The 15962-nt window shown below is 35.5% G+C and overlaps 1 protein-coding gene across 1 annotated transcript; it reads left to right on the forward strand.

Moving 5' to 3' along the window:
* Positions 1–8719: 8719 nt before the first annotated feature.
* On the forward strand, positions 8720–12148 carry LOC140172407 (adhesion G-protein coupled receptor D1-like). The gene is made up of 4 exons (XM_072195556.1): positions 8720–8880; positions 9682–9748; positions 11529–11623; positions 11944–12148. The coding sequence occupies exons 1-4, from the start codon at positions 8720–8722 to the stop codon at positions 12146–12148; spliced, it is 528 nt and encodes a 175-aa protein (XP_072051657.1).
* Positions 12149–15962: the final 3814 nt, after the last annotated feature.

Here is a 15962-nt window from a genome sequence, read left to right on the forward strand (position 1 = left end):
GTTTTTAGTATAGAGAGTTCCCGTGTTTTGGGTTACCCGCCATCTTGGAGGGAAACCTAAACTCCGTTTACAATTTTCAGAATACCAACACTCGCGCAATAATTAGCAAATGTTATTTTGTAGAATGTAGCACCAATAGGGTCATTGACCAAATCAAAGGAATGAGGAATATGGCGGTTCGAATCACGTTATAAACACTATTGTAGTCCGTTCCGCTTGAAAACACGGGAACTCTCCATTACTCATTCTTGACATTTCTTTCAGACGGCGATCAAACTCATCTTTCAGACTCCTCCCAATGAAACGGATACTTCAGCTACACAGGTGAGTAGGAATGAGCTACAAAACCATACCACGTCACCACAAATCCTGATATCCTACGAATCATACATGTATCGTTATAACTGTGGCATACTGCGTATTTCCTATATATCGCCAATTAGATGTGGTTTAAATTCAATTACCACAATGAACGAAGTACAAGTAAATTTGAAACTGCATTTCGCAAACTGTCCGATTATTTTGGGTGCAGTACTGTTACAAAAGTATTAAAAGTTAAATCCTTCCCAAGCCTTTCGGCCCATTGGGCGGCGCCTATCTCTGTTTCATAACCCTAAGCCACATGTCTGCAAGCAGAAAAGCTACAGCAGGGGGTTAGTCCACCGGTAGCCATGTGTTTAACTTTCCCTACTCCATTCTTTCAATGCCGAACGCCTGGCAAGAAGGCAGTAGGTACCATTTTTAAAGCCTTTGGTATGGCCCGGCCGGGATTCGAACCCGCGACCTCCCGAACGTGAGGCGGACGCTCCAACCATTAGGCCACCACGCCGGTATTACGAAAGTAATAATTGATGAATACTTCCTTACATAGAATAAAATTTTGGTATAGACTTACTGATATGATTGATGTTATCAGCCCAATATGTTCAGTGTTTGCTCACAACGTGTACTTGATGGGGGTCAAATATTAAACTAAAATAATCCCCGTGCACCAAATGACTGTAAAACATCCAAGACTACTCATTTAACCACAGATCCTGAAAAAAAGTTCTGTGATTTAACCAAACACCAGAGGTAGTAAATTTTGAAGAAACAATTTTCGTTTATTTTACGATAGCACAATTAATAGAGTTAGACAGCAAAGGGTATATTGAAAAATAATATTACAAAACTGCACTGCTTTTACCTTTTACTGCTTTTTTCCAATGTGTTGATGTTGATATACATTATGTTTTCAGGTCAATCCAGCCGAATTGACAGAGGGAACAGAAGCATTACTTGGTAATCTTGCTTCCAACCTACCACGAGGAGGGTCTATTCGAGTGGCTATAGATACTGTGGGTATGTTTGAAAAACACTGAAACCATAATTAGTTTTAAATATTTAACACGTCGTCATCATCATCATCATCATCATCATCATCATCATCATCGTCATCATCATCGTCATCATCATCATCATCATCATCATCATTATCACCGTCGTCATCATCATCATCATCATCATCATCATCATCATCATCATCATCATCATCATCATCATCATCATCATCATCACTGCAGTTTTTCCTCCTCTTCTTCCTTTTTCCTTCCCATTTCATACTTTTTCTTCATCATATAAATATTTCACCAAATCAAGTATTATCTTATAAATCTTGTCGTACACAAACACCATGTATACAGTTGCTGAAGTCCATAGTCTCGTGTCCAACGGCACACAACGTATGGCATCTTTCAGTGTAGCAGGAGGGATGACTTCAACCAAAGCGGCATTGGACATACCTCTTGATAAGCTTAATAAAATCAATGGTAAGTCACTAAGCTTGCGACATTAAAAACAATACATCCTAAAAACATTAATGCCTTACGATTCCATCAAAGTCGGCCTGATGTTAACTTGGTTTTCAGTCTCTTTGTCTCTTCCTCCGGTGCCTCGGGTATATTGATTTATTAACGTTAATCATATTCAATGTAATATCTTGAAAGGTTTTCACAATATTAAATATATAAAAGAGCTAAGAATCATTCTTAAAACCAACGTATGGATTCAAAAGACAGATTTTTATGGAGCTTCGTTTTTGTAAGCAGCACATGTCTTAACCGTTATTGGGAGGACTCGAATCAGGTTAATACGAAATAATAATTCATTCTTTTGAATGCTTCAGAGTGTTCCTGATTTACTTGAATCGTTTTCACGCAGGCACTATGACTGTGATAATAGTCTATGTTGACCACAGCATCGTTAGATCAAGTAATGTCAGCCTTGGGTCACGAAGCACTAACAGGTATAGTCCATTTAGCTTCTTCGCGTCGCATCACGCGATACAGGTGCACCGTCTTTGATCGCGCGTGTATCCCACTCAGACGTCACTGTCTCGAGGACTGTCTGGACTATAGTAGTAGTTTTCATTTTTCCTTTTCTATTATTGAAACCAAAGTTGATTCACACCAAGTCACCAACAACCAATAAAACCAAATTTGGTACAAGTAGGCAAGGACATTGATTAGAATAAACCCAATCGCCATTCCATTCGGTTTTTGAGAGCAGTTTTGGGACACTTTGACCTCTTACATATCTGGAAAATTGACGTAATTATTATTAATTTTCTTATTATTGTCACAATTTTGATCATTAAAAATACCAAATAATTAATTTATAAAATACTCATATTTTTTATATTTGTTTTAAATATTGTAAAACATTTTAGATTATATTTTGTACGTACAAAAACCCAATATTTCTGAATTTTCTGAAAGGTCAAAGGACAAAGTGTCCCAAAACTGCAAAAACTGTCCTAATGCATTGCAAACTTCCAATGCCGATTGGGCTTATTGTTATCGTTTATCATTTATGACATGGTAGTCTTGATCTAATCCACTCTGAAAATTTGTACTTGAATTATATAAGTGTATTAAGGTAGACACCAATACAAAATCAGAGTTGCATTTCGAAATATCACATGTTCACAAGTAAATAAGTCGAAGAATGTTTTTCCTACACTTTGTTAATGAATCAGTAATTTGACAACCTCTTTATGATGCCTTCTTCTTCCAAAGAACAAGATAACAACACTGAAACTACCGTTGGGTTAGCTAGTGGTATTCTCAGCATCACAGTATATGTGGATGGAAACCAATTTAATGTAGATCCTACACTCACAGTTGAATACCACAAAAGGTACATGTATGTTCAATTGAGATTTAAATGTAGCTTTACCACATCACGTAATACCATTTGTTTTACTTCTCTTTCACATATTTTGCACGGCATATTCAGGCAAAAACGCAGTGATTACAAATACATATTTACGATATAATTATGATACATTGTTGTTATTCCTTAATGTCTGTTCTGTTGTGTATGACCTTGTCTCAGGTTCCAGAGCCAAAACAAGCATTTAGAACAGAAAGTGAAACTATATGTGCATTTTGGAAAGCCAACACAAGGTAAGGACTCGATAAGAAATTTCTAATTCTTATTCCTTTTTTTTTTTTTTTTTGGCAATAATTAAAATTCCATATAAATCTACAAGTATGTCGTCGGTTCTCCAAATTAGACAGGTTGACATAGTTGTTTGCAATGTTCCTTTCACCAAACACAATTCCTTCCTTATACACAGCACTTGGTCTACAGAAGGTTGTGAGAAAGTTACACAAATTGATGTTGAAGTAACATGTTATTGTAATCATACTACAAGCTACGCCGTACTTCTGCAAATTACCAACTATCCGGTAAGATTGAGCATGGTGCAGTCATGTCTACAGTAGAATTCACCACGACCTTTGCAGGCCTTAAACCCCATTAAAAGCTATTAAACAAAGATAACACTCATTGAAAACAGCTCAACTATGTTACATCAGATCTTCTCTGGTTAAATCCACACACACATGTGTCTGTTTAACCTATGTGATGAGCAATGAGCTGGTATTATAGTTTCAGTTGGGTGAACGATTATAAAGCAAACGCAAGGTAACATTACTGTGTGGCCTTTGTTCACGAAATAAGACAATACTGTGCATATTGTTAACCACATTCTTGAAAATGAGAAACATAATGGATGTGGGCCGTAACACGGTTTGGAAATAATTTCTTCATATTTTTTGGTGTTATCTGTCGTTTACATATCCTTCCTAAAACACCAAAGTGCGAATATTTTCAAACACCTAAATTAGCTAAAAATTTAGGACATGTTACAAAACTATATTTTCTAGAATTTCAGAAGAGTACTTTTAATATTGGCCAGTTATTATTTTCACACAGCGACGTTAACTAGGCAATTACCCATACTTCTATCATACACTATTTGTAGAGGTTACGCGTCAATGGTAAGAGCACTGTGTATTGTGTATAGGAAAACGGACAGTAACTGCACTATGGTGTTCTCATTCTTGGTTACCTTTGCTTTGTTGTTACGTAGCTTGTTATGGAATATTAACCTCATGCCTTGCAGTTCAAAATTTGAATCAAATAGAGAGAGAGAAAACTACTCGCATTTTAATCTAAACAGAGTTACTGCTGTTTCTTATAAATACGGAAACAACAACAACACCATATGCACCTCAACTGCCCACATTCGTTCTTTCGGATTTGTACAGTCATAATTTTCCCTAATTAAGTATCTAAACTGTAGTAAATATAGTAAGTTTGTCAAATTAAAATGTTGTCACACTTCCCAACTAGATACCAGAATATCACTCAGATTTGATGATGACGTACCTGACCAATTTTGGGTGTGTCCTTTCTGTACTATCGCTGGGAATGTCCTTTATCCTCTTCATGATTTTTGAGTAAGTATTTTATTTTCTATTGCTTTTATTACAATTAATTAATTATTGAGCAAATTGAGTTCATGTAAACGTACTCCTGATTAGGTTTTAGGTGATCTTTCATTTCCACCAAAATTAATGGTTAATCTTAATCCACGACGTATATAAAAATCAATATTTTGATTTGGACGAATCGCACGTATAAAGTGCGATTAATTTATTTGACAAAGAGACGAATCCTATACTTTGCTGAACAAAGCATGTTGACCTTTTGTGAATAAAACCCCTGATTTTCAAGATTAAATGTCATTATAATTATGTCTGTTATATTTGAATTTAAAACCAATGTATAATAGCTATTATAGGTATCCTCTATCCAGTGATACAAAAATAAGTACATACCCCATAAATACATTCCCCATATGATATCGCCATGACGCTATAATGAGTGCGCCCTCGGAAAATAAGGAAAATAACCGCTAATTATCTCAAAATATAGGCCATTATTTTATTTCTAATTTAAAATACTCGATTTCAACTGATGATTTGCTAAATATGACACGGATTACTATTCATAACTTATATACCAAGATTATAGAGTCCGTATGTTATGAATGTTATGGTTATATATACGTAGTTGAATGCATATCTCACTCCGCATACAACTCTTTTCGCAGCGGTTGAGACCAGAGGATGATTTAAGCACTTCCCACCACGCCACTGTGTTGACTTGCGGTTAGCACAGCTGTGTGAGTGAACATAACACCACTGCTCGCACATTGCATTGACGGGCATGGTTAAATTTGAATTTGGACTGATATATTTACAATAAAAACGCATTCAAAATGCTAGTCGATTTCACATTTTATGTTAACTACAGAAGGTGTGAATTATCCTTTATGCATACATCACTTTTGTTCTGAAATCGAACAAGTAATGATGACACACGCACAATTCTTAAACAACATCTTTTGCACAGAATTCAATGGGATTTGAAAAGTAAAGTGGCAGTTGAAACTCTAGTGATAACACATTTGCAGTGCATGATGGGGCTTCCTTAAATCATCCTCTGGGTTGAGACTTACTGGATTTGACATAAAGCCGTATACATGTAAATAAATATTGCACATTTATTTCTATAATATGCAATTCAAATGTTTGATCATAAATGTTCCTAGTGCTTAACAAAGAATTTAAGGAAGACCAATGGAATGATACCAACGCCGTCTACTCAGAACAGTGATTTTGCGTATTCGGCACTCTGTCAAACTCATAATGATATGATGAATCCCAGATCATTATAAACTAGCACTTTTGTATTATAGTGACTATAGAGGGTGCCCGTTTTCGAATTGTGTACGCAGCAAATCCGTTTTTGTTATCGTCGACCTCCCGCGCTCGAACATTGGACACTTAATGGGTTATGAAAGGAACGGTTTGTAGTAACTTGATATTCGGCATTATGCAGTATTTCAAGACGATATACTAGTAGTTTCCCTCATATCAACTTCTCTCCTTAAAATTACTTCCAGGTCATTACGAACAGCCGAACATTTCATCATACATAGCAATTTTGCGGTGGCATTGTTAGCAGCACAATTATCGTTTCTTCTAGGAGCCGATCAAACATCAAATGAGGTTTGCAGTTTAGATTCTATACCATAATACAATAATTGATTGGGCAGGCATTGTTTTTTGCACTTAACACTTGACTTAGCTAGCTTTATATCATATTTCGGCCGGTTACATTTGACAATACTGCTCGTCTTGTTGTTAATTCCAATCTCATATCAGGGATTTTTTTTATAGATAGCGTCTATGCCGTCTTAGGCCATCTCAAAGCCCTTCACAAGTTGAAATTCTAATGAGGAGTGCATTCTTTTTAAATTTTTGTTTGTTAAGAGGGGTACTACACCCATTGATTTTTTGTGCATTTTTTTGCATTTTGTGAAGAAATTACAAAAAAAAATTGGACAAAGTGGTATGCAAAATGAAGGGGCAAATCTTCTCGTTTTGTTGGTGGCATCGGTATCAACGTAGCTTACATGCTTTTGAAGATAGAAGCCAAAAGGAGGTACATCACTGATGATTTAAATTCACTTCATTTTGGAAAGCTTACTATCAACGGATTTCGTTAAAATTTCGGATATGTGTTGCTAACACGTTAGGGAAATAAAGTTGATATGTAAAATGGGAATAAGTGGTTCCTGATTTCTTTTATGACTTCATGAACTTGGTGCTCCACAACTATCAAAAAGGAACTGGTTAAAATGCTTCTATTTTCAATGTTGAGCTATATTTTGTATTTTTAACTTGCGACATTATTTCACTGAAACTTAATTAAGCCACAGGTAACAGGTTACCACAACCATACTACAGCAATGTTGAAAAAATTGTATTTCTTGTCACCTATACCACCATATTGGGTAGTTTTCCGTAAGCTTAACGTTTGTGATTTTGGTAACTATTTTATATTTATTTGTGAAATCCATCTCAACTAGGCATTCAAAATTGTACTCACCATTTACATCCCAAGGTATATTAGTATATCCACCTTGCACTTCTCGATATATATCCAGTTAAAGACAGAATATCAAAATTATTCCTCATTATGATATCACAAACTCTCACATGTGTATTCAAAATTGATGCTTAAATTTGACCTGAACCAATTGACCTATAACCTGACATACGGTGACCTAATAGCCTTTTCTTCTCCTAACAACACATTATAGTATTATTGACTAATGACTATGCATCTATTGTGTAAGTGTTTATATATTTTGCATGCACCACTAGATTTTCTATAGAGAGTATAACAAAGGATTTAATGTATTCTATTCATGTACCCTACTTGAACATGTTGAATGGAATAAATCATGGTTTGTTATGAAACACGCATCTGAGTAACTAGGATACAGTAAACAAAATATATATAGGGCTAAAATGACTTACTACAATTGTTTAAAAGCACTTTTTTTCTTCTTTTTTTCATATTTTTTTTTATTTCACATGATCCGTGCATATATCGCCTAGCTATAAATGAAAAAATATTTATTTAGACCAATCAAACCAATATATGGGTGTAGTACGCCCTTAACTTAAGTATCTTTTATCAAACTGTCAAGCGTTTTCATTTAAGGAGATTGAAATTGTAGACAAATACATTAAGGCACAAGCTACAAAAAAAAGTTTTAACTTCTATAATGATGTCTTTTATATCTGACGATGTCAGACTTGAGATTGTTGTGTGGCGGATTTGAAAATAAAAATCCAATCCAGCGGGGAATTTTACTAATGCTCGCGGGGGCTTTGAGCCGAACTATTTAATTACGGCGACCTAACCTGATGTTATTCAAATGAACGATGAATAATACCGAAGATATGCTTCAATTGATTGAATTAGTTTAACCCTTAAGGTTATTAATTATTTTGTGTTGTGATTTGGTAGTTCTCAGCATCTTACGAATGATAGTGAGCTTTGGCAAAAAGTTCATTGCCCAATTCATAGCGAGTGTGTAGAAGAATGCAAATATCACAGATATACTTTTATAGGTGCTGCGGTTCGTTAGTTACGTTGTAAAGAGGGCTGAAACAACAACACTTTTTTTAAACGTACATAACTCATTTACAACAATAAATTAAGCACGTTTGCAAAGTATACGATTTGTAGAATGAACTTGTTTTTCAATAATATATTGATCTAGATAATGAAAATCAATTTTTAGGTTGCTTCGACCAACAATACCTCGTCTACCCTTAACGCTAACCTACAGAACTAGAAATCTTCATTTAGTTGGTACACCACAATGAAGCGAAGAGAACGCGAAAGAATACCATGATAATCATAATTACTATAAACACGATCAACATATATATTTCCTATCTTTCAGACTTTCTGTAAGATCACAGCAATAACCATTCACTACTTGTATATGTGTGTCTTCTGCTGGATGTTAGTTGAAGGCATCAATTTGTATATTAAAGTCGTGCTGGTTTTCAATACCGAAAAGAGCAAATTGATGTACTACGCACTCTTAGGTTGGGGCGTACCGATTATTATAGTTGCAGTGTGCGCAGGAGTGTCATGGGATCAGTATACCACTGAACACAGGTGAGCATAAGTTATCGAAAAATATTCCGAACATATTTTACATTTCATTATGGGTTTGGCAGGATACCGAATAGCGATTCGTCTGTTTCTTAACTTACCCTGTGTGTCGCTCTCTGTTGCTCACTTACCAGGTTAAATAAAATAGGTTTTACTGTTAAATAATTGATATGCTGCCCTCTGCCTCTGATCCCTGTTCTCGAATCAGCCTCGCGATTCACAATACGAGGAGCCGCCAACGGTTGCTCTTTGCCAGTCCAATGTTTGACCTCCATGGTCGACATCGCTGTTCTAGCCACCATTCGATTTTCACACGAGTGTGATAATAATATTGCTGAAAACAGCTCCACGGCCCATGCAAGATTCGGTGTGATAAATAGATAGAATATCTACTATGTCTACTATAATATATCTACTATAATTGTAAATTGATGATTTGGTGTGCATTCACGTTTAACATCATTATTGACATTTAAACACACAATGACATATGTGATATATTAAATGACATATTCCGGGCACGGTGGTGCATCGATACGGGCTCTGCCTTGCAATCAGAGCGTGTTCAAGCCTTGTGGTGCCATCGTGTTGGCGATTCACCTCACGTACACGTAAAAGGCGCTGTATAAATACCAACATTTATGCATTACGCGGGCTTTGGATGTCGATATTTTTCCATGATGCACATCATATTTGGACCTCATCCTCAGAAACTTTGCGCGAATTGATAAGAATTCGTGCGTATTATGATAATAACAACTGTTGAAATGTATTTATTTATCTATTTATTTATTTGATTATCAGCTGCTGGATCGGAAGTGGGAGTCCACTCATTTGGGGCTTCGCTGGACCTGCAGCATTCATTATATTGGTAAGCAACTCCGGGAAACAACTATTGAAGTGACGCAATTATATTGTTTTTATGTTTGGTAAACTGTTTAAAAGGGTGTTATCATTGACAAACCATGTTTATGGTACGCTCTGTTTTCCCTTTTCAATTGTTGCTATTTTGTTAAAGAGGAAACATATATTAACCTTGAAGAACATAATTACTTCCACCATTCTAAAATTTGTCTTGTTTGCCGATGATACTACTATAACTTATTCACATAAGGACATTGTGTCCATATACGATCTTATCAACAATGAATTAAAAGAAGTTAATAATTGGTTTAAGGCTAATAAGTTATCAGTGAATGCAATCAAGACTAATTATATGGTGCTTGGTACCATTCACAAAACATCACGCGTATTGTACAATGTTACTAATAATATTGTATTAGATAATGTAATCCTGGAAAGGATGAATAAGACCAAATTTCTTGGAGTGACAATTGATGAGAATCTAACTTGGAAATTTCATATTAACAACATCTCCAAGAATATATCTAGAGGTGTTGGTGTAATAAACCAACTGAAACATTTTGTTCCCGAGCGAATAATGTATTCACTATATTGTACTTCCTTACATAAACTACGGTATCTTAGCATGGGGCAATACTTGTCAAAAATATTTGGAAAAGATTTTCAAACTTAAAAAAACACCTTAGAATGATATCGAATAGTCACTTTTGAAGTCACTCAGCCCCTATTTTCAAGAATTACAATTTGCTTAATGTTTATGATACTTATGAGCTCGAACTAAGCACTTTTATGTACAAGTATAATACCAATCAGTTACCAAAGGCCTTCAATAGTTATTTTGTTGAGCAGAGGAATCACCACAGGTATCACACAAGAAACGCTGAAGATTACAAGATCTGTCTAACAAAAACAGAGTTTGCTAACAAACCAATAAGAACTGCCGGGCCAAGAAAATGGCATTCGATTGACAAATGCGCCAAAACGGCTACATCAGTAAAACTCTTTAGGTCCCAAATTAAAACAAACCTTATGGAAATGTACACTTAATACCTCTTAGTTTGGATTTACTTCTTGTTTCTATTTTTCTCCCTTCGCTTATAATTAACTAATCTCTTAGCATTTATACTATATTCACAAACTGTCAGCTTTCTTGTGCGATATACGTGAGCATATGTTATGAAATCTTAATTTGTCTTACACTTATATTCTGCATGTTCTTTATTCATCATTTGTTTTCTGCTTAGCTCTACATGAATGGTATGAAAGAGGGTGGTGGTGGTGGGGGGAGGTGTTTGTATGTATGTTCTTGTTTTTATTAGATAAATTATGAAACTTAGGTTGTTAGGTTAAGGGGGTGTTTGTTCAGGCCTTTTTGGCCTTCTGAGCATCTACTCATTCAAATGTGTTGTTTTGCTGTTATTGTATTGTTGTATTTTGAATGAAATAACGATGATTGATTGTAGTACTGCTGAAATATGTTTGGTTAAAATGGTGTATGCAGAAAGTGCGTCTTAGCTCCAATAAACACACGGTAGGTTTCTATTTTATTTGAAACGCAAGGACTAACTATCACAAAACGTCACATAATGTAGTAAGCGTTTAAATTATTCATTATCAAGATTTAAAGAATCATTAACTAAGACTAGCATCCTCTATAGGAGACACATTACAAAGCTAAAAACAATTTACTAACTGCATCCTTCTGCTAATATTTAGCCGTGCGGCGTATTCACCGGAAAATACGGTAACTTTCAGCAATGTTTCATACTCCTCATCTTTCATTTCAGTTAAACCTGATTCTACTTTGCATCGTTGCTCGTATATTATATCGATCCATCAGATCTGTAGATAAGGAGGGGAGTGATAACCTTAAGGCATCGTGGTGAGTTTGATTGACTCTTTGCACATCAACGATTATATGTATACTTTAAGAATCTTAGAGAAAGAAAAGGCAATAAATTAAACTTGACTTGCTTCGGAAATAGTCAGATTAAGATTTACGGAGCACCATATTTTGTACTAAAAATTGAGTTTTCAAAAATGTCGAGGGCTGCATTATGAGTCTTCTAAATATTTAGGGTAATAATTTTCTATAAAAGTCAGAATTCTTGAAATTATTTCAATCCTATGATACAGACTTTTTCAAACCTTCATATTATTTATATAATAAACTGGTTGCTTTTTTCTAACTAATTTTTTCAGGATCGCTACCAAAGGTACACTAACTTTAACTCCTCTGCTCGGTATTACGTGGATATTTGGATTCACGGCCGTTGGTGGCGCTACTTTGGTATTCCAATACATCTTCGTTGTGTTGAATTCTCTTCAAGGAGTTTTCTTTTTCATATTTTTCTGCTTTCTCAATAAAGAGGTACGTCTTTTGAAAAACTTCATAACGGCAGAATAACCTTAAAAAATTCACAAAAAGAGGCTCTTATTCATATAGCTTAAACTCTCTATATATGATTTGTTTAGGTAAGAGAAAAGGTGAAACGACTTTCCGAGAAGACGAGATTATCTAGTGCTCAATTTTCATCATCATCAGTTGCTCCGGAGAAACCATTGGTAAGATAGAAAAACACCCCTGATTTGTCAGTAGAATAGCTGCAAATTAATTGTACTGAATAACTTTAAATATTATTGTCTTAATGGAAAGGGTAAATTATTTGAATAACCCCAATAAACACCTACCAATAAATTTTTTTTAAATAATTACCTTATTACAAAACGGATCGTATCGCATCGAAACAGGATTTATTTCTGCTCATTATGACACAGTTCATTTGTTGCAATGGTCCCAATATTGATGTCGCAGCGTACATCTAAATGAACATGAAAGTAACCCAAGATTTGAAAGTTGCAACAAAATCCCATTTCCTTGTATTCAGTATCCATGGAAGGAAATGTTTTCGGTTCTCATTTGATTCTTCTTCTTGTTTCGTGAATTTGGAGGGGGTAAAAACATGTGATACTTTATAGTAATCAATAATAATGTCATTACTCACATCACTGGTCATTGTTTACTTAATCCCATATCAGAGATCCCATATTAAATATGACAAGTTCAATGTTTTCTGGAACCACGAAGGTCACAAGAAGTGGAAGACCAAGGGTTACATCTGTTGGTAACACCTCCCACCAAGCAGGGAATTTTGAATCTAGCTTTACCACTATAGCAAGGACAACTTGCAATTGTAGGTCATTTAGGACCTTGTTGGTCAGAAAAAAATGTAATCTTAATTTGACATTAAATAAGAATAATGAGACTGTTGGCTGAGATGGGAGTCAGATAGCGAAGTCCAAGGCCGACAAGGTGACGGCTCGTATTCACGACGTATTTCTTGCGTGGAGTGCACAATTTGCGTTTATTGAATGCTACTTCTTTTATTCATGTTTTTTGCGAAATTAAAAGATTGCGAAATTAAAAGATAAATTGACACAACGTTGATGGTAATTTCTTTCAAACAGATGACGGGTGCCAGACCAGCAAAGAATCAAGTTGATGTGAAGCCGATTGAGTCAAAAGAGAAACCAGTAGAAATGAATCAGGTGATGTGGAAAACAGTTGATACCATGATCCAAAGAAACGATCTAAATGATGAAGATGGATTAAAACAACACAAAACGGATGTCAAAGCAAGTATGACGCAAGCACTTAATGACGTCAACACTTCCATTTTTAAAATGCAAAAAGTATATGAAAGTTGTTTTACTGTTTCAATGCATACAATATTCGGTCAAGTTTGGAAAAATTAGGTTTTCGAGGGTACAGTTCTTTAAGAGACACCCTTTATATATTTCTTTTAAAAATTGTTATTATGCCCAGCGCTACAGAAGAGTAATATTGATTAAGGGGATACTACACACCCTGGCCAATTTTGTGCCTGTTTTTGCATTTGTCTCAAAAATTATAGCGCATTGGTGATAAGTAAGATATGTATATTATAGGGGCAAGAACTACAACTACTGCACTGAAAATTCAGCAACTCAAGGCAAGAAGTCAAATATTGGTTTTCCATCATTTTTGACTGTAACTCCACAACTGTTGTCTGTGCTGAAATAAAATTTCCAGTGCAGTAGTTGCAGTCCTTGCTCCTATAATGTAGGCTACATATCTTACTTGTCACCAATGCGCTATAATTTGTGAGAAAATGCAAAAATGGCAGGGGTGTAGTACCCCCTTAAAAAGAAGTAAAGATGAAATAAAAAATACGTTACATGTTATCTTATGGCCGTTCGTACATACGTATCCTCTGCATCAGAGAAGATATCTAATCCTTCCCAGAATCCTTTGATGCATCATTACATCAAATGACACTCCTATCGCTTTGTACAGGTTCCCTTTGTTTTCATGTTGAGAATTGACTGTTACTATCGACCATGCTCCATTAGATAGCAAATAAGTACATAAAATTGAAATGGAAGAAACAGGCAGAACTCTAGTCTATTTTGAGTTGCACCTTTTCAATGTAAAATTAATTTTCTCGGTCAAATAAAAAGCAATAATTTTCATTTTTTCAGTAAATGCCATGAAAAACTATAATGCTTGATACTATATTTTTTTCCAAATCCTAGTGTTAAACTTGGCACGCGAGCTTCTTTAAATAAAATATAAAGCCTTTTTCACTTCGCTAAATATTGTTGTTGTTGTTCGTTTCTTTGATTGCTCCAGAAAATGAAAGTTTCTGATGCTGGATCACTTCTTTAGCTTTTTGGTTAGGAAAGATTAGATCCTACCAGTCTATGATCCTACACTACGATTGCAGGACGAGATGTTTATTGTTCCCAGAGAAATTCATAACGTCTTTTGTGAAGCTGAAAATCGACTTTTGAGGTGGTATTCTGGAAGTTGCAGTTAACGATGGTTAAGAATTTATCCTCACCGAGAATATAATTCAACCGAGAAGTGACTTTTATTACGCTTCAATTCCTAAAATACATTGTATATAACAATTCATTTGGTTTGTTAGCTGGATGAAATACTGGAGTAAAAAGAATTTCACATTAGCATTAGAACATAGTAAAATTGGTAACGTTATAATTCGTTTCATTATATTATTATATATAGGAGACATTATTGAAATGGTTAAAAGTTTCTATGTGGGTGAGGGGGGAGGTAGGCAGGTTGAAATATTCTTTGGTGTGAGGTAGCAAACCAACTCATCAAAGGGGGTTCAACACCCCCCCCCCCCAACTCACACACAAAAAACAACAACATATACTGCACCGAACTATCGATTCATCATGTCAATCCAGTCTGGAACCTAACAATAGAACAACAGAGAAACCACTAGTCATGATTGCGCTCGACAACAACCTTGCTCCGAAGTACATCTCCAACAAACTGACTCCTTATATTCCTCAAAGGACTCTCAGATCAAGTAATGACACCACGCGTCTCCTGGCTGATAGATCCATCAGTGTCGCCGGTGATCGTCGTTTCCCTGTAGCTGGTGTTAAGCGCTGGAACTCATTACCAACAGAAATCAGACTTTCGCCATCGGTCACTCTTTTCAAACAGAGACTCAAAACTTATTTATTCTGAACTGTTTTATTCTTAACTGGTTTTCTGATGTATTTGTTTTTTACTCTAAGCGCAACGATGCTTTCTTTGCGAATTGCGCCCCAAGTAGTAGTAGTAGTAGTAGTAGTAGTAGTAGTAGTAGTAGTAGTAGTAGTAGTAGTAGTAGTAGTAGTAGTAGTAGTAGTAGTAGTAGTAGTAGTAGTAGTAGTAGTAGTAGTAGTAGTAGGAGTGCGACCTTTAACAATACCCAGTTGACCCAGGTTTGCGGGAATAACGAATGTTTTGTATTTTTACAATGAAAAATCACCCATTTAAAAGCATATGCCGGTTAAACGCTTGAGGGTATTTCTCCTTACATAATGTAATAAACATTTCCCATGCAAAAAAGTGTACACTTTTAAAACCTGATTACCCCTTTAAGCTCAAAATGTCCCCTTTAAAGGCATTTGCTGGGTAAACCATTGAGGGCACTCCATAATAATGAATAATGCAATCAACATTTGAAGTAGGAAGGGATTTGCGGATTCGTCCTCAGTTCCCAGGACCCGCAAGACAGTACTTTGTCAAATCGAGAGAAGACAAAGTAGGACAGAAATAAGACTCGTTCCTCCCCCAAATTTCCCCTCCCCACAGGGTTCATAATAACCGGAAGTGACCCCTTAATGACCTTTTGTTCCTAAATCGGAGATAAAGTTTT

This window comes from Amphiura filiformis, chromosome 16, assembly GCF_039555335.1.
Source record: "Amphiura filiformis chromosome 16, Afil_fr2py, whole genome shotgun sequence".
NCBI lineage: Eukaryota > Metazoa > Echinodermata > Ophiuroidea > Amphilepidida > Amphiuridae > Amphiura > Amphiura filiformis.